Source organism: Chenopodium quinoa, unplaced genomic scaffold, assembly GCF_001683475.1.
Source record: "Chenopodium quinoa cultivar QQ74 unplaced genomic scaffold, ASM168347v1, whole genome shotgun sequence".
Taxonomy (NCBI): Eukaryota; Viridiplantae; Streptophyta; class Magnoliopsida; order Caryophyllales; family Amaranthaceae; genus Chenopodium; species Chenopodium quinoa.
In genome coordinates, this window is record NW_018743920.1 from 8,678,123 (window position 1) to 8,703,385 (window position 25,263).

At 31.7% G+C, this 25,263-nt stretch overlaps 3 protein-coding genes across 3 annotated transcripts; 1 reads left to right on the top strand and 2 right to left on the bottom strand.

Annotated features, from left to right (window-relative positions):
• Positions 1-5,751: 5,751 nt before the first annotated feature.
• Positions 5,752-8,347, bottom strand: LOC110688444. The gene is made up of 3 exons (XM_021865194.1): positions 8,221-8,347; positions 6,261-6,450; positions 5,752-6,145 (listed from the first exon to the last, which is right to left on the bottom strand). Exons 2-3 carry the CDS (start codon positions 6,429-6,431, stop codon positions 6,074-6,076), a joined length of 243 nt encoding a protein of 80 aa, XP_021720886.1. The 5' UTR covers positions 6,432-6,450; positions 8,221-8,347; the 3' UTR covers positions 5,752-6,073.
• A 7,018-nt stretch (positions 8,348-15,365) lies between these two features.
• Positions 15,366-18,223, bottom strand: LOC110688608. Its single transcript, XM_021865372.1, has 3 exons — positions 18,194-18,223; positions 17,892-17,958; positions 15,366-16,135 (listed from the first exon to the last, which is right to left on the bottom strand). The coding sequence occupies exons 1-3, from the start codon at positions 18,221-18,223 to the stop codon at positions 15,366-15,368; spliced, it is 867 nt and encodes a 288-aa protein (XP_021721064.1).
• Positions 18,224-21,708: 3,485 nt separating this feature from the next.
• Positions 21,709-24,794, top strand: LOC110688609 (protein WUSCHEL-like). The gene is made up of 3 exons (XM_021865373.1): positions 21,709-22,608; positions 23,905-24,261; positions 24,784-24,794. The coding sequence occupies exons 1-3, from the start codon at positions 22,110-22,112 to the stop codon at positions 24,792-24,794; spliced, it is 867 nt and encodes a 288-aa protein (XP_021721065.1). The 5' UTR covers positions 21,709-22,109.
• Positions 24,795-25,263: the final 469 nt, after the last annotated feature.

Genomic DNA, 25,263 nt, shown 5'->3' on the forward strand with positions numbered 1-25,263 from the left:
ATATGTAAAAAATGTGCAGTGGAAAGATACAGAATTGGCCAGTCCCCAATTTTAATATCATAGTTTTTCCTTTAATTTTGAAAATTCCACCATTCATACCAAAAGAAGAATACATATATAACAACCCTATGGTATGAGGTCTTACAACAAACTTATTAATCAAAACTTGCAAGACATCATCCATCAGACTTTTACATTTGATTTTTCTTAAAGAGGAAAATCTAAAAAACATGAATAAAAAAACAGAAATTCTCATCATAAAGGTTACAAATAAATATTCTCCTATTGAGATATAACATGCATAATGCATTATTATTGATCTCCTTTAGCATTGAGCACGTGAAAAAGGAACAAAGTTTAACAATTTTCAAAGCACCTACACTGGAAAAGAAGAAAGAATTAACAAAAATGCTTAATTAATGTTCCAAGGTGATTATGCAGCAGGGAATATGAACTATAAGGTATACTTATACTATCGAAATGATTGAATCATTGCAATGTCATGTGTTACTGCGATCTTTTCGATCAATTCATGTATATCAGTTCAGATTTAGTTGTCGCATTACTAATATAAAATACATAATACATGAATCGGAATACTATGTAATAAGTTAGATAAATCGCGTTCACGTGTTGATGATGTATCCATCATGCAACGTACACATAGTGTAGTAGTATAAGAATCTCACAATAAGGAGTAATATAATGGTTGTCGGAAAACAAAAATAGTAAAAAAGACATAATAAGTTAAGAAGAGGAATGAAGGGATTGGTTGAGTGGCGTAGGAATCTAATTCCCTGACAGATGGAGCCATAATGTTCTTTTGCAAATTTTCATGCAAAAATTAAAAAAGCAGTCCTTCTCTGTAAATATTTTTAGTTGGAAAGTTGAGCTTACTGCAGCTTTAACTCATTTCCCTTGACCCCTCCACATCTAATCTGGGGCCATTTTATTGCATTTTGCATACATACCCTTTTTCATTCTTAATTTATTTTATTAATCTATCAACTAACATGCAATTAAATTAATTGTATGCTTTGACATATTTTATGTATTATTATAGTATTATTTCAGGTCAATAATTAATTAAAATGCTGAATTTAGTCATGTTAGGTTATTCTGTTTACATTGAAATTTATTTTAATTTGCCAAAGATAAGAGGAGTAGAAGGATGAACATATGTTACTTTATACAAAGTAAATGAAAAATAAGTCGATTAACAATTAGTTACATGAGAAACAGTTTAATGTGATAGTATGTGTGTAATCCTATTTACAACAATAACAGTGCAATATCATTTACCATATTATAAATACAACCAAGCAATTATTTTAATAAATTCTCAATCCAATAATCTCAATGAACTCCGCTTTTAAGTGGTGTTAGAGAGTTAAAGTAAGAATAACTTTTAGAGACGAAGGGAGTAACTAGTGTCGAGAGAAGAGATAGATGTGCGGTGGTAGCAGGCCGGGTTCCCACAAACTGACAATAGAAGGTACCTTTGTCTGAGTGATATGGCTCTTGTACATACTGTAGTAGCTACCACTACTACTGAGAGACTGCGCATTATTTTCTGATCCTAAATAAAGAAGATTCACTGTTTTTTTACCAACATATATATTCAACTACACATGCTTTTCTGACCTTTTTTGATTTTGATGAATCCACGCTCAATCGACATGTATATGTATATTCAACCAACTACATATTCCTACAGATTACAAATATATATATATACCCTCACTTTAATTTGATCGATTTAATTTGTTTTACAACATAATTTTCTACAAAGTCTGGTTCATATTACTTGATATATGAATAGCAATCAGAACAAGAGATCTATGGAAACATCTGAATGATACTCCGTTTTAATTTGAGAGATATAACTGATGATATAAATATTACTCCGTACTATGTGTTACTAAGGTTAACAATGCAATCAAAATTAACTTGTAAGGTGACCTTGTAAAACATGTGATCGGACTAATCACTTGTTCTGTTGCTAATCGGCTTAACGGCTTTCCACTATAAACGCTAATATAGTTTGATTATGCAAGCTCTTTTTTCATTGTCTGATCGATTCATATTATTAATTTTTGACAACTACAAAGAGAATAATGAGAAAACAAGAAATTGGAAAAGATGTCAAATGTGATTAGGGTTTTTAAAATAATTTTAATTTGTTTGATTTCATATTTAAACAAGGAATTTGATTTCATACTATTCTTGTACTATCACACCAAAAACCAAACTAAATTTTATCATTTTTTTTTCTTCTCCCTAAATATATTCTTGACATAAACACAACACTTTTTGAATGACAAAATATTTTCCCTTTAAGAAGTTATACATGATCAAATTTGCATAAACGCGTATATTCAGCTTCCCATAATTTGCTCTAAAAAAAAGGGTAACCTTTACAATGTATAAGTGGCTGAAACACGGGAACTTGGTACCTGCTTGAAGATCATCATCATCTAAAAATGTGCTGTCTCATAATAAAGCTATACATCCCAGATTTATTTTATAAAACTCAGCTAAAAAGTGAATTTGATGCTACCTTCAATATACACTAATTAATTACACCTTACAATAATGTATTTAATCAAATTAACATAGTATATACGCCTCATTTTGTCCTTAAGCATAAATTATATGTATAATTAAATACGAAAGCATCTTCTTTATAGCGCGACGAATTTAATAAAATAGATTGTTATCCTGTGAGATCGGACAGCTAAATTTATGCCATGCAGGAACTTCTGGGATTTCGGCCATGCTACTGATACTTAAAAATTGGATATTGTTTTTGTACGATAATGCAAGTGCGTGTTTCATAGACAGGAATCTGGAATACTTCATCTATACTCAACCTTTCTTAATTGGTTTTGCTGACTAATTGAGGATTTTTATGAAGAATTAACATTACACGAGGTTCGCTACTTTTGCTAAAAAAAATGAAAAGTATATATAGAAAGCTGATTGTTTTAAAATGTTTAATGCTTAACCTTGATGGGGTATTGGTGTGAGGGTGAAGATGTTGTAGAAAAAATCAAGAAGGTGATCGATGTATGCATTTAATTTCGATTAGGGTCGTACTCTTTTAAGGTCACGGTTTTACTACAATCGATTTTACAATGTAGTACGTTAATTAATGTGTAGCTTAATTAGTATAATAATATTGATGCATGATTATTGGATTATTACCTAATTTTACGAGATGAATATGTAGGAGTTCGTTAAAGAGAAAGATGCAATAATTAGGCTATAAAAGCTTAATTAAAAATGTGTTTAGGATATTGCATATACATGTAGAAAATTGTGCTTATGAATATTCATCAAGAGTTTCTATTTTAGTTACAGCTTATGAAGATATCGCGTGTACATGTACAATTCATCTGGTTTCTAGCTAGTTGTATTTGTGCATAGAACCCTTGATTGCTAATGGGAAAGGTAGCTTGGTTTTCCTACAAAAAGGAATCCTTCCTTGTAGAAGTAGGGTCTCTCCTCTTTACTGATTGGAATCAATGCATCATGTCAACTTTTTTGCTTCATGATTTACGTTAATCTTATGTAGTTGGTCGTAATCGTGAATGATGTGGTAGTTAGAAATTATATTATCAAGTATCCATAAGCAACAATTATACATATGGTATTGCGGTTATACCTTGCAACCAAAAGCACCAAATTAATCATGTTGCTCTTAGATCAATATATAGACACACGCGAAACACATTTGTGCTGGAAGAGTCGTGTAGTGCGAGGTGCACATTCCTCCATCAGCTCGTGCACATACAAGCAATTTGCTCAATGTTCACACGATGCCTCAGGAAACTAGACTTTGTGGGCATGATGGGCTATATATTGCCATAGGGTTAGTAACACTAATTAATTAATTGATTAATTATGATTAATATGTTCATCACTGATTTACTGTTGAGTAACCTAGTTCAATGATCTGAGTAAAGTATCACTCTATGACTTTTATCCCTAGAAATATAGATGCCAAACACTTTTATAGTCAAACTCACAATCTTTACTATTACTGTTGATCACTACTATGTAAGAAGTATAAAAACATATAGTGGAAATAGGGATCAAGAATTTTAAGATAAAAATTTGTAAGTTTTGGCTCAAAAATTTGTAGATAGTTTTACAACTACAAAGGCCACAGTATGCAATATATAGGGTGTAAGTGCACATAGTTTGATTTAATGCGATAATAAGATTTTAAGAATGACATAAATAGGTCACTTACTTTTAATTCTATATAATACCTCTATAAATTGCTGTCACATAATATGAAATTTACTTAAATTTCTATGGTGTTAGGACCATGGACCACATTGAAGTTAGAGCAGATTTCAAGTTTCAACTGATGTAATTTGAGCAGTTGGCCTTGCCAAGCAACTTTTTGATGGGATCCTATGTCACTATGTTTAAAGTGAGAAAATGATCTCTTTGCTAGCTTCTTTTATTTAGAAGTCCTACCGCGAACTTTCGTCAAATTTAAAAATAAATATCACTATGATAATATATGTTTGAAGAGAATAACTGATAAGAAAATTACATGATCTCTCTTCTAAGTAAAGAGGAGGGTCTTACTAGGCCACAACCTCGCTCTCACAAGTCACAAGTCAATATGGCCTAAGTTAGTGGGCTAGGAAATCTCAACCTCAAAGTGTCTTTGATGGGGTTTGATCCCACAACCTCATGGTTATGAAGTGCAAACCTTTCGATTAGATCAAATCTTACTTGGTACATTAACTACCTAATTGACAGCTCAATAGCCTTTAATTAGGCTATTAGCTTCTCAATATTTCAGATGAAGCAAGTACAGAGAAGAGCATGAAAATCCCGAACTGGCTTGATTTTCATAGTGAGACTATGATAACATCTTATTAGTACTATAACTATATCATTTAACTTGAGTATTGGCTGGAAAAAATTAATATTATGTAGTTGATCTCATTACAGGAGGATAATGTAATTTGCAAATAGCTATATATGAATGCTTTTGGAAATATTGGATCTTTAAACAGATTTTAGGGCCTTGATTGTCTAAATGAACCATTCTCAACCAGTGCTAAGTTCTTCATCCTTAAGGTCCTTAACCATAAAATTGGGCCTAAAGTTGACCCATTAAGGACTGCTAACTAGTAGTCAGAGCCCACCACTTTAAATTGTTAAACTATTCGAGGTACCAAATTCTCCCTGCTGAACATAATTCCTGTGATTCTCCCAAGATTTTTAACTACGTAGTATTTTGAAGAAATTAAAATGGAAAATTCTTGATGCTCTAAAACACTAAAATGGTAACATACGGCTATTGAATTTACAGTAGCGTCAGATATCAGATATGTACTACTTATATCATGTTAACTCTGCTTTTACAACACCACTGGACTATAATTACATTACCACACTTCCTCGGTAACGAGTACGCATCATGCATGAAGAAGTCCTAAGCCCCAATTACCATCAAGATCGTCCATAATGTGAGGTACCCTGTTTTCAAGTTGCTCCTGCCTAGATAGTACGGCTCCTAAGCTGTACTTCAAAGTACTTTGACCTCATTATCTTTTTTCCGAGACTTCTCTCAATTACAGTAGACACAATGCCATATCTACGATGACCAGCTATAAAATATCACCTTATTACAAAATCACTATCCCCCGGTCTGTTGGTCTATAGAGTTCAACAATGGTATTACGCAAGAACTAGAGTATTGCAATACTGCATTTAGGAAGATGGGTGATAAATGAGTTAAAGCATTTATTTCCAATAATAAGGATCAGCTGGTGAAATTGGCATGTTATCATTCTACATGATATATGCTAACTTGTACACTCTAAAGTAATAAAGGTGGTCTGATTAGTCCAGAAATCATCTGGATTGATGGATGTAGTACAAAAATAATAGCATGCCGGAAAATTTGGACAATCTTTCTGCAATAAAGCTTACATAATGCATATTGGTTCATCTTCCACAACGTGCTGATGTAAAGCTGCAGCAGTATAGTGTGATCTATCAGGAATTACAGGGGAAATAAATCCATTCTGTTAAAATAATACTACTTCCTTCCCCTATTAAGCCTCTGCAAGTGATAATTGATACTTCCCCAAGGCTTTTTATTCTTACCCGCCTGTAATATGAAGCACATTTGTCATCATACATTAGCATAAACATGAATATAGCAACACAAAACTAGAAAAAGCTTGGAAAACAATAGTATATCAAAGCAAAGGTTTCATAATAACCTGAGCTTCCATGCATGTGCCCAGAAGTTGCTTTTGACGAACACATTTTTCATCGTTGTTGTGACAGAGACCTAAGCAATTAAGTAATGATATCATTTCTTTCATGCAAGGTTTCTGCAGAGAACCAAATTTCTTTGGATTGATGCGTAATACACCAACCTTCCTCCCCATTCTGCTTCCCTAGCTTGTACTGCAGGTAACAAACAGCTAAATTTGTCAAACTACTTGACAGTCTAACATCACATCAATGGAATTGAAGAAAAGCTAATCAAAACTTAAAATAAATTAATTACTTTGTTAGAAAAGAGTTAAATTCATCATGAAAGGAATTAAAAAGAACAGAGTAGCCATTAAATGAAATACCAAAGAAAATAATAACCATGTCCAAACTCATCATAAACACATAATTAAGAATTCAACATGGTTACGCTAAATTATGGTTTGTAGTAGCAGTGACTATTTTACTATTGATCCCTCACTCAACTCAAGAGAATTATCGTGTAGAAACCATTCATGACATCAACTGCGAATTTAGGAGACATGACTATAATTTCCTTTGGAAGGAAGTTTAACCCTTTGTTTGGATGGAAATAAATGGAGGGATAAAGTATCTTTTATTTGGATAACAAATGCAGAAGGAAGGGAATTGGAGGGATGAGAAATGGAGGGATTAAATTGTAAAAAATTGATCTCTCCGATAATGGAGAGATTTGGAAGGAAAACTCGTCATTCTTCCCTCCCTTCCCCTTCTTTTCCTTACCCTTTTTTATCTAAATACACTATATGTTGAAAACATACACTGAATGACAAATGCAACATGGCATTTCAAAGCTAGCACAATACAAACACACTGAATGCAGAGAACCCTTCCTCCCCTCCTCCCCTCCCAACAAAAACAAAAGCCGCAAAATCAACTGTCAACAATGTGCTAGTAGTTGATTAAATTTGAACACATATTAATTGATCAAATATTATATACCTACAGCATTATCACTAAACTGTGAATAGTTTGAGAGGAAATGCATCAGAGCTAACAACAACAAATTAGCAAGCACACAACACAAACAAAAACAGACTATGAATCTCTCCTCAAAGCAATAGACTGCTGCAATGTTAATTTTTCAATCTAACTAGGCTCCTCAAGTAAGTAGCTTAATGGAGCCAACGCTGCCAAGCAACGTTAATAACTAAATCTGACTAGGCTCCTTAAAGAGCATCCATCCATGAATTTCTATCTCAAAAAAATCTCAACTTACTGCTTCTCTCCAATGTTATCACATTTTTTTATCCTAGCTCAAGAACAATGGAATATGAACCTCTCCCTTGATGAGATATGGTTCGTAATAGACTGTTGCAATGTTAATCTATGAATCTCTCCCAATGAACATCCTCCCTCCCTCCAATGTTATGACATTCATGATTCATCACAATTTGAACCTCATACTTGAATACTTCCAATTTCCACAAAATTAACCAAAACTATCTTCCAGAATTTAGAAACATGAAGAAATCTCATCCTTCATCGGAGTACTTTTATCAAACACATGGTCTGCATTCTCACTAGGTTCACTACTGATGCCCACAAAAACATACGATCAACAAACGAAACGATTCAAATTAAAATCAAGCTTCAAAATTTCTAAAACAACTAGAAAATCTAAACACATCAGAAGATCAACTGAATCAGTTTCTACGCATTTCAATAATTTCACAAAACAAAAAAAAAATTAAATAAATAAATAAATTACATTCAATTCCCAGAAATAAAAATTAAAACATTTCTGCGCAGAAATCTGTTATAATTGACTTAGAGTAAAAATTAAATTCATAAACCCTATAAATCTTGAACCTTTAAATTCTTAGATCATAAATCATGAATGATGAATAAAACAAGCTTCATTTTTTCTTGATATTCTAAATCAAAAAATTAAAATTAAGTAAAAGGAGAGAAAAAAAAAACCTGATTCCCGGCGATAGTGAAGCGAGGTGGTAGCGGCACACAGTTGGGCGGAGCTTCGTCTGCAATTTTCTGGAAAATACAAGTTAGAAGAAAGGGTAAAAAGTCTTTGGCTCAAATTGAGTGGTTTTTGGGCTTTTGTTCACCTAATGAAATGGGCCTTATTGTCATTGGGCTGAGTAATTTGATACCTTGGGCCCAATAAGATTAGCGCGATTAACGGCGTAATGAAGCATTTTTCGTACTGAAATTATTGATTATCATTATATTAACAGGCTGCCAATCTTTGTTGATTTTGGGTCCACCTTGGAAATTGATTGCGAACAGCCCAATGTTGATTTTGTTCTGTAACATCATCTTTATCGAGTTTAAGCTTAACAATCATGGGTAGATCATAAAAATTTGAACTAATCACTTAATTAGCAATTAGCCAGTCTAGTATAGTCAAAGTTCATCTTTTATTTGCCGAGTGTAGACGAGAATTAGATGTCTCCAACCAATCAAGTAAATCAAGCCTTGCTTGGTACAGACAATGTGCAGAAGTAGTCAATATTATTGTTAGAGATATTGGACAACTATTGCTCCGTAATTTTGTATTGTAAATTTTACTTCCTTCGTTTTTAAATACTTGCTTCATTTTTTATTTTCGGACGCTTTTAAATACTTGCTTCATTTCCTTATTTGGAAAGCTTTTACAATATATTCATTTCTCTCAGCTAGTAAACCCAACATAAATCATATTTTATTAATTTCATATTCTCTTTCCTCCAATTCTCTCAACTACTTTTGCTTTTTACAATTTTTATTCATCCACCTACCCCACTACCTCCATATTTTATTACTTTCTCCAATTTCTACTAAATCTCCGCGCATAGAGAAATGAAACAAATATTTAAAAACGGAGGGAGTAATAGTCAATAATATATTAACCAAAGTGTACATCATACACTCAATGCAGAGAAAATTGTACATCAATAAGAGATTTGCTTGGTCTAGTGGTAAGGTTTACATCTCCCAACTTTGAGGTTGTGGGATCAAACCTCGCTAAAGGCACTTTGGGGTGGGGATTCTCTTACCCTTCCCCCCCCCCCCCCCCCCACTCCCAAATAGGCTAGTCCGTTAACCTAAGTTAGGAGGACCTTTGAGAGGTCCGGCCCTATAGAGCCCTTCTCCTTACCGGCCCAAAAAAAAAAAAAAAAAAAAAAAGATTGATGACTTAAATCATGTGTGTAGTTAAATTTTCGAAAAAAACACTTTGCTTCATAATTAGAGATTTAGAGGGCCAGCATTGCATGCGTAAATTCCAACCAAAAGTAGCATATTTCCACCCAACCCAGCTGGGCGTAAACACATTTGGGGAAAGACTTTGGCTATTTAGTAAATTGATTACTATGTACAACATTATGGAGAAAATTTTGCCACTCAACTAGTGTTACCAACTTTATAGGGGGAGACCGGAGAAGTGGATATATCCCGTTAAATTGAGCATTGTAAGATTTGACCTTCGGCCTCTTGTAGTGAAAATTTGTAAGATCAGCCAATTACTGTAACATCTTATTATAGCTCATCCAATATATTTAATATTTGGAGAAAATTACGTATGAGTATTACGGGTAATAATTATTTGAATAGATTCAAAATAATATATATGTCGATGTAATTTATATGTGATACTCCGTATAAAATATAATAAGGCTTACGGGCAAATTAAGTCACATCCAAGTTTTGGGTGTGAATTTATCAAGTCTTATGAAATGAGTAAAAATTTTATTAACGCAGAGTATCAGGTTATGTTTCATATATAATAAATTTTGTCGAATACAGTCGTTAATTGTACCAATTAATGTACGAAGTACAATTTGTAAATATAATTCTTTAATTGGTGGGTACCTCAATCGTACATATGTATGCCTCCCCTTAATTACCTGACACATTTAAGCAGTTAATTAACTACTCGTACTTTATAGGTTTATAATCCAACTTTGGCGTTCGACATTTCATATTGTTAATCCTAGTTAGTTCGGCTGTCACCCAGTCATGATTCATGAATTGATGTTGACTTGTAATCAGTAACACTGTATTAATTTATGACTTTCTACTACCAACTACAGCACTAAATTGAGACTGGGATTGACAATGTAACACTTGATAAACTTGATTATGTTAGCATGTTTAATATAATTGTATTTGTCTCTAATAATCCAAAACCTCTAGTGTTAGCATTATAAATTTACAAACAAGCATTATCAAGATGACATGCATGGCACTTCTAAACTATGACTCTATGAGGATCGAGTTCATCCTATTTCGTCAATCTCTTTTTATGTGGCCTTTTTATGATTTGATTTTATTTAAATTTATTATAACTTATTATGTGTTTTACATGTAGGTTGATGATGAGATTAGATAGCCCTTATATTTTGAACTTACTCGTAATTAGTAAACATAGTTCTATTAATTTTATTTTTTTGAAAAGAAAATATTATTTTTAATAATACATCAAACTTATGAACATGAGAAGATAGTTAAAATTAACCGTTCCGTGCACGGAGATAGTAAATTTAAATTGAAATGGATTTTTACTTTGCAGAAAAAGAAAAACTTTTTTTTTAATTAAAGTAAGATATATGAAGGAAATTAGGAACGTCTTCTCACAAGATTATGTTCTAATTTATCTAGGAAAAGGAAATAAGAAAATGTATTATCAATAAAAGAGTCAATATCTTTGATGACAATGTGTTTAATTCATGTATCTATATATTACTGTATAAACCTGTACACAAGCTATAATAACATTTAACTTGCATGTCCCCTCGAATAGGATTGTCTTTATGAATTTTGAGGATACTCATTAGTCACAACAATCACAACTCACAAATCATAATTCATGTAGAGATAAGGAGACACTCATAACTTTATATCTGAGTATACAATAATACTAGTATAACAATACATACATACAAAGTATAAATTTAGGACTAAATTAGAAAAGACTAGATCAACTAAGTGTTGGCCTAGTGGTAAGGAAATAGTCTTAAAACTTTGAGATTGAGAATTCAATTCTGACAAGAAACACTTTAATGATAGGAATCCCCTTACCTTACCTTCTCCCCCCCCCCCCCCCCCCCCCCCCCCCTCCATCCACTTTCAAAGTATCTAACATCATCCGAGTTAAGTTAATCTATAAAAGGTTGTTGATCAGTAAGACAATTCTTATCATCTACCAAAAAAAATTAAAAAGACTAGTATTATAAGTATATGTTATTTAATTTGGTATATGGTCTAACCTGCTTTTTCCCTTAGATATACACAAATTGTGCAAGGCACTTGAGCCTCAAATAGTCAAATACACCAACAATACGTATTGTTTCTATCACTAAACTTAGTTAAACTTATGCAAAGTTTTAGGTCCTCGAGTCCTTGCCTAAATAAATTAAAACTATGAATTAGTTTAGGTTATTTGAATTGTACATCAACTTCAGCTCCCAGTTCAAACTTAATTTTCTCACAATTTATGTACCATCCCTATCATAAAGTTGAAAGTGTTGGAGCTCATATCTCAACTCCCTTATTTACACAAAGGTGTATAATAATTCAAAGAGATTGAAATATTTATGAGCAACATTAATTTGGATGAATAATTTATGAATTCCATGGTTCAAACCATTCCCAATAAACTCAGAACCTCTTGAATAAATTGTACTGCAACAAAGTGCAGCCATTTTAAATTTTCGTTGATGTTGTAGGCCACAAAATAAAGTTCCCATCACATACATTTAATTTGAATTTGAATTGCAGAAAATAGGAAGTATTTCCAACCAAAAGGACAAAAAAAAAAAAAAGTTGGCTGATTTAAATTAAATTCTAGTTTTGTTTGAAATTGCATTAAAAAAAAAGGGGATGAAAAAATTAAGAGAAAGTACCCCATAAACAATATAGTCCCTACATACAGTTAGGCAAACGAAGGGTTATCTACTATAGGTAGTTAAATTTTATAAGAACAGAACACAAAATAGATTGACCCTACATTACTTCCCAAGTGTAAAGTGTTGGACTACTCTGTAACTCTCTTTGTTCTATTCTCTCAGTCTCCACACTCACATGCACAGATGCACTCATGTTCTCACCCTACCCATACTTACATTAGTCTCCTAATCATATTATTATGTTTTTATACTTGCTTAATTTATATGCATATATGTAAGTTACAGATATATCTAACGCACTACATATATAGTATGCATTAATTAATGATCCTGCCATTTGAAGATAATAATTCTCATGGTAGTACACGACATTTTGTTTACTTCCCGTCTCGTGTGTTGTACACTTGTACATAACAACGTAATGTGTATTGATTTGCGGTCTTCTCTCAAATATGAGAAATAACTTTTATTGTGGTTACGAGGTTATATTTGTTTCATCGTAGTATAGACGTGTAGGGAAGACTTTTCATAAGACATAGAGTACCGACAATCAATAAAATTTGTAAACTCCTAGACCCGATCTACATTTTATTTCTCTAAGGATTATGCATAAAAGGACAGCACATGAATGAATGAATGTATGATACAGATAAATGTGAATGGTCCAAAGGCATTCAAATTTGAAAATAAACAAGAAAAGGCAGAAGAGGATAGTTGAAGTTGAAGGTGGGGGCAAAAGTGCAAAACCCTTTAAATTGGGGAAGAAAACTTCAAAAGTCGCGTGAAACTAGTGACCTGTCTTCGGATTTAGGTGAAATCCCTCTAATTTTATTTGCCACCCATAAACATCAACTTCCTACTTTGTCATTTTTTTTTCTTCCCGATTTTAATTAAGGTGACAAAGACTAGCTCCTATTTTTATTTAATTATTATTAATTTATTATTATACCTTCCCCAAAAAAAATTATTCAAGGCGCCTCTTCTTGGACTCTTCTTATCTTTTTTAACTAGTGACCGTTCTTACCAATAGTTAAATTAGTTCAAAAATCACTCCCACCTTGTTCTACTACTTTTGACCCAAGCAGGATTACAAATTCACTTTCAAAACATTTTAAAACAAGGAAAAAGCTAATGAACGCCCCGAGAACGTTGGATAAGATAGTTAAAAGTAGAAAAATTAGATTAAAATGAACATTAATTACATCAATCGACGCTTAATTTTGACATGCATTCCCAAATTTTACCACTTTAGAAAATATTTTCAAAGCTTATCCTAAAGCCCCGGAAGCGTTCGTTAACAAAATCCAACAACAAAAACTACTAATAATTTAGTTAACAGTTCATACTTATTAGCCTCCAATGTCAATATGATGACTCGACATCAACTCGTCAAGTGATTATGTCCATTGTCAATGTGTTACACGGATTAGCGCATATAATGATATAAGTGTCTCACATAGAACATATCTATAAAGAACATTTACACGACAATACATAAAATCTCTTCGATTAGTTGCCGCATTATCTAAACAAATTCATAGAGATACAGTACTCATAAAGTCCTAGGGTAAGTCGAAGCCAACTTTTCTTGTGTGTACTAGTACTAGACTACTAGTGTATCCACAGCTATTTAATGAGAAAATGAGCTATTTAATGAGAAAATGAGCATGAGTTAAGTATGATTTCAACAACTCTAGAAATAAGGTAAACAACTTCGAAATTATGACAACAGCATATATATCTACTGCTGAAAATCTTCTTATCTACTAAGATAGAATGTATGGCAGCTTTTCAGTTGACCTAAAACAAAGATTCTTCCAAAAAATGAACAATCTAAACGTCGTGTTAAAAAGGTATAAAGCTTTCTTTTTTCTGTTTTATAAGGTTTAATCTATACCTTACAAACTTGAAGAAGAAGGGTTATATTCAGAATATTTCTATCTTATTCACTTTTTTCATTGCCCTTAATTTTATACAAAAAACAGCTGCCTTAACAAGAGGAAATTGTGTATCAAGAGAACAATTCTTGGTGTATTTTACTACAATAATTGCGTGTCAAATCGATCATTATGCACATGCTTTGTTTGGACTGTTTCATTCATACCAATATATTACACTATACACAATTTGGCTGCATCTACCAACGCTAATCAATCACTAGTATCAAGAATTAGAGTGTAAATCTAAGCATATAATGCTTAGTGTCATTAGGAAGAAATTTCTTAACAATTTTTAAATTCAAACATGACAATCATATCAATTATGATCAAACTCTTGCTTATAGAACTTTAAAACATTGTACAACTCCGAGAAAATCTTCCCACTCTTCCATTAGGTCTTTTGATTTCAAACTTGCCTCCTTTTTCGTTAAGAAAGCACCAAAAAAATTCTTGGATAACGCCCAAATATCAAAAAATTTGCCATTATAGACCAATTTCAAAGAGTGGTAGAAAATGAAAAACATATCGATTTTAACATTGTACAATTCCAAGGAAATCTTGCCCATTCTTAAGTGAGCTCATTTAATTTCAAAAATTGTCTCCTATTTAGCCAAGAAAACACCAACATATCTCTTTCTAACGCCCAAAAACCAAAAATTTTGCCACTATATAGACTTGTATATTGAGTAAAAACTGATTTCGAAGAGTTGTCCATGAACCTCGACGTTAGAAGTACTTACTCTCATAGATAATGTCATTACAACTCCGTGCATTCTGGTTCTAGTTGCACTTGGGATTGTAAGAGAGTTTGACAAATTAAAAGATGGAAAATTAAAGAAATTCTCGAACCATGGACAATTAAAGCAGTGTCAAGAATATAAATTGTAAGCATATATAATATAGTACTTCGTATTTACTTATTTATACATGAAATTGTACATCTAATACAACCAATTTTGCTATAACAGAACAATTTTCCCAATTAACATGCAGGAAAATAGAACATTGTGTCAACTTTTTGCACAAAAACACTGAAATAGCACTAGTATCAGATATCTCTGTTTCAGGAAATCCCAAAACTCTTCCATATTGATTGGATAACAAGGAGGTTATCTTACAGGAATCCTTTTTTTTTTTTTTTTTCTCCTAATAAATTAAGAAACTATATTTCCAAAAACTAAAAACCAAAAAAAAAGGAAGGAAAAAAAAAAAAAGGCTTAATTAAGTAATTCACACTATCACTAATTTCTTCTTAACAAGATCTAATTATTCAAACAGAGTGTTATTTTTGAAGTACCTGTGAAGTGCAATGAATCTCCTTCTCTTCTTCTTCATCTGAGTGGTAATTAGAAGGAAGTGAATTGTCCAAAACAACCTCCTGAAAAATCCCACTTTTTTGAGCTTCTTCAACCAACCTTCTATACAATTTCTCCTCAGCATCTCTCAAAAATTTAAACTTAGGAGGTGGAGAAGATCTCAACCTATTAATTTCAGCTTCAACAACAGTTGCTGAAGTTTCAAACAACGGGTTGTTGTAGTTATTATTGTTGGTTGACAACAGCAACTTTGATTTTGGAGAAGAAGATGACATTGGACTTAGATTATTATAAGGTGTATGTGTTTCAATGGCCATGATTAAATCACTCAAACTCCTTGTTCTCGATCCTTTTTTACTAGCCTTTGATTTCCCATCTTCAGATTCTAAATCTTCCGTTGTTTCTTCCTTAATTGTAAACAAGAATCTTGGATGCCCTGCTAATCGCACAATGTCTGAGTCCACACCTTCTTCTCCTAGAGCCTTTAGTAGGAGATCTTTTCGGGTTTCTAAACCCATTTCAATATCTCCTTCAGTGTTTTCAACAACGTTGTTGTTGCTTGAATTTGGGTTGCCAACAACTGCGTTGTTGATTGTTGTGGGTTTATCCCAACAAAAGAGGTAGAACATCTCTTTTGCATGATTACTGTAATCCTGCTGAATTCTGTTGTTGCTGCGGTTGTTGTTTGTGTTGCTCATAATTCTCTCTTTCTTCCACCATAGTAGATAGTAAAGCTCTGCAACAAGTGCTAACAGTAAACAACCAAATACTATACTTAACACTATCCCTAAACCACTCAAAATTGTCATCTTTGTGTTTCTCTCTCCAAAAAAAATCAACAACACCTTAGAAATATGGAAGAATTGATTAAATTGGCAACTGGGTTTTCTTTGTTTTTGTATAAAGATCACATCTTTATTACAAAGAATCAAGCTTTTAATTTCTTTCCCAGGAAAAAAAAAAAGTGAACCGAAAGCCTATTTCTTTCAGATTGTCATACTCACCACCTGTTCGATGAAATGCCTCAATGAAAAAAAAAAAGAGAAGAGCTTTTCTTTTCAGCTAATGAAAGATTCCCATTGCTTATTGTAGGCGGGTGAGCAACGAGAAGGTATTTTTGGTTTAAGGAAATAAAGAATTTGGGAATTTTAGAATAATATGGAAATTTTGTTTAAGAGGAGTAAAAATCTTTTCTTACCTTAAAAGCCTACAAAAACAATGCTTGTTTGGAGTAAAATTCAACTTTTTAAACTTTGGAGAGAGAAAATAGTTTGGGAAATATTTGAGTCCAAAAAGAGGCAGCTCACATGGGTTAAGCAAAAGCGTGTGTCAAAATTAAAAGAAATTAGTTTTAAAAAAAAAAGTTGATGGAAAATAAACTAACAGAAAAAATAAAAAATGGTTTATACAAGTAAGAAAATAAATAATTAAGGGGAACAAAGGTGATTAACTGGGAATCACTAATAAGTAATCACAGAAGGTTGACAGCAGGGAAGAAATTGATTGAATCACCCATGCGAGGAGGATGATTAGATAATGTTACAAGACAAAAAACACAGTGACCCATTTTCCCCTCTATTCTGTTGTGTACTTTGCTGGCTTTATTATGTTTTTGTTTTTTTTTTTGACGGAATTATGGTTTATGTCATCTTCGAATTTAAGCACTTTTACTAGTTGTGGACTTGTGGGCCGTGCTGGATCTTCGGCTTGATTAGGATCGACCACTGGCCGAACCCATTAGCTATTTGTTGTGACGAAATTTTAAAAGAGTGGCTCTGACATGACCCAAACCTTGTGTTTATCGTGCTTTTCTATGTGGTTAAAACCCGGTATATAAAGTATGTATTATATTGTGGTGTGCATTTTCATGTTAGGCCGTGTTGTGTCAAGGATCGACTGTATATAATGTCATCTTTACTTTTGCCTACTTACTATATAAAGTAACTTCATTCAATTCAAATTATTTGCACGATTTTTACTTATTTGTTGTCTCTAATACGCTAGTTTGACCATAAACATATTTAACTATGCATTGGTAAAAATTTAAAATTTGAACGTATGTTGAGGCTTCATACAATAACAAATTTGATTATGTATCTATTTCTTATACAATAATGAGAGTTTGCGGTCAAAGTTATTAAATTTTTAATTTTCAAAAGAGAAATATAGCAATTTTTGGAATCAATGAAGGTATTATGTAAAGGTAGTATCAATACAAAAAAATAATATAAAATAAAAAATAAAAAATCAAATAGTATCATTATAGACCTAGACCATTGATCGAAATTCAACTAAGTAATCATTCAATATATTGTTATTTAATATAAATTCTTTATAAATCACCAAGAGACATTATTTAGAAACCAATCAAATATCATCTTATATAATCACCATCTTACCATGCATTAGTCCCACTCCACTAGAGGTATCCATTGATTTTCTGAGGTGTGCTATTGAGCAAAGCTTCTTTAGGCAAGAATGATGTTACATACCTTGCCTCTGATCTTCGATCTCAACACATCTGCCTTTTACCAGAACATTGAGGTCTGCTACTACAATCTGAAAGACATTTGATGGCACAGGAACTACAGCTTTAGACAACGCGATTTGATCACTACACTTTGAAGTACATGTAATTGGCGTACCTACTACCTAGGCAACCTAGCAGCAATTCTCCCATGTACTTGAAGCGATTTGTCAGCAGGGGAATCGAAAACACCCTACACTTTGGCTGGAACTGCATCCACAAAGATGGTACATTTCACAGCGCACAGCAAAACCACATTTTAATTGCCTGCAATAGCTGAAGAGATTTGCCTGTCATGATATCTGTAACCTGCGCTACAATTCCATGGCAGAGACCCTTTTCTTATTTCGCAGCCTTTACCATGCCTGAAGGTCAAAACTCAAAACTATCACCTTCGGAACAATGATGAGGCGATAATAGAGGTACATAGCCAGTTGCCACAAGGGTCAACCAAGGTAGGATTAGTCCTGTTTCTGTTGAAATTTGTATCACAATACTCGATTGTTTCGTTCCCACAGAGGAGCAAAGGACCAATGTCTCGCCATAAGTACCATTAAAAAACAAGAAAACCTCCACAAGTCGTAAACTAGACTTACAAAGTGAAGGAGAAAGATCAAATCCTGAAGTAAGAGCAGCTACCCTATATCTGGCAGTCTGGCTCAAGGCTGGGTGTTCAGAGAGGTCAATCATATACCTCATCATAGAGTGTGCTTGAAATAAACCTATTTCGGCATTTCTGACCCAAAACAAAGCAAAAATGGTACCACCTAAATCCTCAAATATGTCTTCACTTCCAACACTGTCAACATTGTGTAGGCCACATAGGCAAGTCCTGAAGTCCATGCCCCTTGAGATTGCACTTAGTCGTACTCAACATCACCACTGAAATCCAAACAAAAAAATTCGTCATCATTATCATCAACGAGTTTGACATAAGTATAAAGTTCAATACATTAATGATCATCATCGTAGAGTTCCTTGAATTTTCCCTTGGAAATGCTCACAATGGACAGATCATCAAACGTAGCTTTTACATCGATTTTTTTATTTTTTATTATTTATTTCTTTTATTTTCCGGTATTGGAGTCTTGATAAGCTGTAGTAATTCTTTCTGAAAGGAATTAGCATGTGACAATTCTTCAAATGGTTGCTGATGTGTTGCGACATTCTACCATCTTATCCATGTCTGCATAAAAATGAGTTTGAGTCTGCTACAATTTTAATATTAATTAAATATAGATTAACACACTACACATACCGATATACCATATATGTCCATCTACAAAATGCTTAGTAAGAAGACATCCATCATGATCATTATTTTATACGCGAAGAATTAATGTGTGTAATTGGTGTATTATATGTGTCGGATACATAATAAAATCTTCAAAGAGATCACAATTAGAAAAAAATTAGAAATCTGCAAATAATTACAAAAATGTTAATTTTATCTTTAATTTAATACGTAAAATGCAACACATTAGCAATAGTATTTGACTTGATTATTAATTTTGGCTTGAAAACCACATAAATTCTTCTCCCTTAAGAATATCAACTTAAATCGCACATTAAAAAAACCCTAAATTGACTACACAGCCAATTAAATTCAACGATAGCGTGAAATAAAATAATGAATTGAAATTCGATGAATACGAAAGAAAACATCTTACTTCAAAGCTGCTTCAATGAAGAACTCAAGTACGGAGTACGTTTCAAGGCGAGAGGGAGAACCGGAGAAGTTAGGCGTAACTGCGTAACCATGTAAAAATGAAAAACAAAACGAAAATAAATACTCTCAATGTTCGGCCCGCTAAAATAATGGGCATGGACTGTTTTGATAAAAGTTTTTCCAAATTATTCATCCGGCCCATTTATGAATGCGTACTAAACATCCGGCCCAATTATGAATAATAATATAGACTACACAGTACTTCCTTTGTTATTTTTAGTTGCTTCATTTTTATATTTGTATTTATCAATGTATAATTTTTTTTTTTTTTTTGAAAGAATCAATGTATAATTTTAATTGTGAATAATTTTATTTATCAATAAATAAAATTATACAAGTAATTATTTTATTTTTGACACAAATAAGTTGATATATTAAAAGTATGTATTGAAAAATGTAACGAAGTTAACAAGATCACGATTACATTTTTATTTATATATGGAATTCAGATGATTAAAGTAATGTATAAATAGTTTAAAAGCAGAAACGTTACATAACAATTTTCAGTAAGTTGTTTTTTGGAGTAAGATTTTTTTTTTTTTTTTTTTTTTTTTTACAAGATTTTTTGGAGTAAGTTGATAGTGCATATTTTTTTAAAAGAAAAATATAAACAAATAGATCAAGTTGGATTCTAAGCTTACTGTAATGTTTGGTTCATGAGTTGGTATAAAGTTCAGAATGAATTAGGAATGTGAGCAGGGTGGTATGAAATCATTTATTGTTAATATTTTATGTTTAATATATTTTTATAACATGATTAAAACTTACCCTACCAAAATACGGAGTATATAGTTTTTAATGTTTAACATAGTACACATACATTGATTCATTACATAGATAGCTAGATAAAATGTAATAAGCCAATAAATATAAAACCTACAATAATATGAATTCTCTTTGTAACATTTAGTCCGAGGTCAATACATTGACTCATTCCCCTTCATATTAATGTAGGTGACTTGTCAAACGCATGCACGTATCTCCCTTTCATCTTACTATTATTATATGCCACATATATCTACCACAACTAAATTGTGGATGAATCAAACAAGCAAAATGTGAGAATAAAAGATCTTATCGAACCCCTAGTATAACTGGGGCAACTAATAAATAGTTAAGTGTAACGTTCGTAAGTATAGTAAGATATATAAACTCCTCAATAGCTACACCATCTATCTAATTACCAGACTACCAGTATATCACATACAAGTATTTAGAAATTCTCTTGATGTTGCCAAACAATTTTTGTTGTTGCGCTGTAGCTGTTGCATTGGAAAATTAATTAAATGTGATGGAATTAAGCTTTTGAGACACGAGCCAAACAACAATGCTTATCATAAAGAGCTTAATAAGCAACTAATTCAATGTCCCCCTTTTTTTGTGGATTGATGATAACTAGGAGTACTACAATTTTGCTTAGATTAACCCCTTTAATTAGACTAATAACTTGATTGGTCATTTGCATTTCAATTTGCATAACTTATTATGGACCGGAACATATAGACCCATAATTATTTTCTTGAGCTATAAGCCTATAATTCGAAAAAAAAATTCTCCAAAAAAAAGTTTTTCAATGACTACGTACAATTGTACAAATGAGTATATTATTATAAAAAAATAATAATAATAAAAATAAAAAAATCTTAATTTTTTTTTAATATAAATCAATAAAATAAAGTCAAACAATAACAAAACTCCACAATTTTCAATTTACTACAAAATCTTAATTTTTCATCCAATAATACTTGTAATAATTTTTGCAATACTAACAAATTATCCAATAAAGCAAGTTAAAAATAATTCTAATCAACATTAAAGTTACGAATACGATATAATAAAGCATTGCGTTAATGCGTCATATTTATACTTGCTACACCCAAAAACTTCCCTAAAATTTAAATGAAGCTAGCATTGCGCTTAACATTTGGTTATCAATCCTTATCATAAAACATTTACCACTCACAAAATCTAAAAATTTTGTATACAAAGATCAATATATTTTTCACAGACTACTTTATTTAGCTCAACATGTCTTGATTCATGTGTCCCTTGTTCATCAATAAATCAAATAATCTTTTAATTAATTTTTGTGGCTAATTAATCTAATGCCCTCAAATTCATTTACTCCGTAGTATTTATTTGTAGATAAAAAACCTTTAAACTTCTCTGTCATCGATCGGATGATCTTTCATCTGCAAAGCTTAAATTCCCAAAGCCCTAGCCCCTACTCTACATCACATAACACCTACACTTCTTCCTTTGACAATTTTACCCTTTCCTTCTGTCATTCCCAATACGCCCTCCCATGCAAATCCATGGGCATTTTAGTCTTTTCAACCCTCCCTCTCCCATCAGCCGCTAACCTCCATGTTTTCAGAGTAGCATATATACATGCATGCACATCATAACATTTCAACAACCAAAAACAACATTTCTTAACAAAGAAAAAAAAAAATGGAGGAAAATTCTAGAGAGAGAAATAATCATGATGTTGATTTTGATGATGACGTGGAAGATCAAGAGGTGGAGGAGAGATCACCAACATCATCAGCAATAGGAGGGTCAAGATGGAATCCAACAAAGGAGCAAATAGAGATGTTAGAGAGGATGTACAGTAATGAGGGTGTAAGAACTCCAAGTGCGGAGCAGATACAGCAGATTACTGCTCGTCTTAGAGTGTACGGTCATATTGAAGGAAAGAATGTTTTCTATTGGTTTCAAAATCATAAGGCTAGACAACGCCAGAAACAAAGACATGATCGTTTACTTGCTGCTGCTGCTAATTCTGCTGCTAATCATAATTTTAATCAGATTTCTCCTCGTTTTATTGGTGCACCACCGCTTCATTACCACACTAATCATGGTGTTAATAATGGTCTTAATCTTAATACCAGGCCTATTTTTCCTGCTTCTCATCCTACTTATCATCATCATTTTCTTCCTAATCCTAACGGTAAGCATTTTTTTATAATATTGTTTTTTTTTTTGGGCTATTATTTTGTTTATTTTTTATCGTACAACAAATGCTATTTTATATATATTTATATTGTTGGGAATATAGGAAAATATATCACAATAATATATTATGATATATTTTCCTATATCCCAACATATATATATATATATATATATATATATATATATATATATATATATATATATATTATTTAGTAAATTATGGTGTATATTTTGTGATTTGATTTATTTGATCATCACTTACTTATGTATACATGTAAAGTAGTGATAAGAAGGTTTCTAGGATAATCAGCTTAATATACGTGATTAAAGAAAAATTATAGTATTACAAAATTTACTCATCAAAATACAAAATTGACGTTAATTAGTCTAGTAATTGTAAGTACTTTAAATTTTTTATTATAAACCAATAGCATAAATCTTTTTTCCAGCAAGGAGGGTTTCCAATATTTTATTTTTTTTATAGATAAAATATTATATGCAAATATCGTAGGATTTTTAATTATGTTGTTTGGATTAATGTTTATGTATGTACATATATCTAAAGGCTATATATTATTCTTCGTATCGGTTTATTTATTTATTTCTGTAGTTTTTCATTCGAAATTTTCACAAGTACTGAGCTAAGGAAGGAAATCAAATTGGAGAGTTTCTTTCTTTCTTTCTCTCTCTTGCTTTTGTTTGGTACTTTTCCGAGAAAGGATGTGAAAGAAAAAGAGTTGAAAGTGGGAAGATGATTTTTGTGACAACCAAAAAGAAATTGTGAAAAACTAAAAAAACTAACAAGTTAATTAATGTGTAGATAAACATCATTGTTTATCAAATTAAATGTTCATTATACATTACACGTATGCAGACATTTCTAATAATTTGAATGATGAGTGTAAGTTCAAACTTAATGTACAAGAAAAAAGAATTTTAACTTTAAAGAACTTTAAAATTTGACTTACATACGGATCATGTAGGTAAATTATGAGTACTATAAGAAAGTTATGGAACATTTAAATATAGTTAAACCACATATCATAATCTAGTATATTTTGTTTTTGTTACATGTTTGGAATGTCAAAATTAATTTTACGATATTAATTTTATATACGTACTACTCGTACATGATAGCTTCATTCTATAATTTTTTTTTTTATTACAAATATTGTTAATTGAAACCTCGTAAAATATAGTCGTGTAATATGTTATATGTATCTGATAGTTAGTATACAAAGTACGGAGCGAATATTATATATTGATGGCATTGTGCACTTGTACTTGACAGTTATGTGCAGCCCATATTACCATGTGCCACAAGCCAACCTTGGGTTTTATAATCCTCCACAGCATCACTACAGTGCACCCGCAACACCTGATAATGATCATCAAGGCATGAAGAAGGTATCATCAAAACCTAGCATCAGCAACGCAACGAATCACACTACGACACGTGTTAGTAACAAGGGTGTAGGGGTGCCACCAGGTTCAACACTAAGTGGATATTGTGCTGCGATGATGAATGATAATAACTCAAAATCAGTTGAACATCATCATCAATATGATTATCAAGGGAATTGCAAGGGAATGAGAACACTGAATCTTTTCCCAGTGCATCCAACTGGAATATTGGAGCACAAATTAAGTGGAAATAATAATAATAATAATAATAATAATAATAATAATAATAATAATAATAATAATAATAATAATAATAATAATAATAATAATAATAATAATAATAATAATAATTCAGCTGGGAATTCTTGTGCTACAAGCTCATCATCTGATACAAATATCAATGATTTTGGAGATAATCATCAACATCCTCATTTCATTGATTTCTTTTCTAGTGGTCATGCTTCTAGTGAGAGCGCTTGATAATCTAATTGATTATAACAATGTCATTTTATTGATTTTAATTGGGGTGTAACATGGTTATTGGTATAATGGTATTGGTATACATCATAAGAGGACTTTTTATTTTTGTGTAAGGGTATTGGTTTAATTTTAAAGGGTAGCTATAATATATTGTCGGCAATCAATGCTTTGTTTGTGTTAACAATTTCCTTGATGAATGATTTTGAACAAAGCTTAAAATTATTGTTCTTTTTTGCCTTTTTGGTACGCAAATGATTATTCTCTATATCTTTGCATCACATTGCAGGTATGCCTTAGTTATTTTAGTGATGATTTGTGTAATTGTTATGTTGATGGTTTTTTCAATTACTAGGTATTCTTAATTTCGTAGCGGATACATAGTTATTATCATGTGACACAAAATAAAAGAGGTATTGAACCACAAATTAGACTTTTTATATACAATTTTCACTCATTTTATATAAGGGTTATGATTTTTTTTTTTTTTTTTTTTTTTTTTTTTTGACAGCGGAACTAGAAACAAACCAAACCAACAAAATACAATTTTCATTCATTTTATATTCTATATAAGGGTTATATATTTGTAGTTAGTTGAATACTTCGTAAGACTCTACTACAATATTAAGCATGACTATTGTATCGTATATTTGGGTATGTAAATTCTAATATCAATGTATTGTTAATTTATCATCTATGCACTTTAAACTTCAATTGGCATAACTAATACCATAAAAGAAATAAATAAAAAAAAATAAGAAATAAGAAA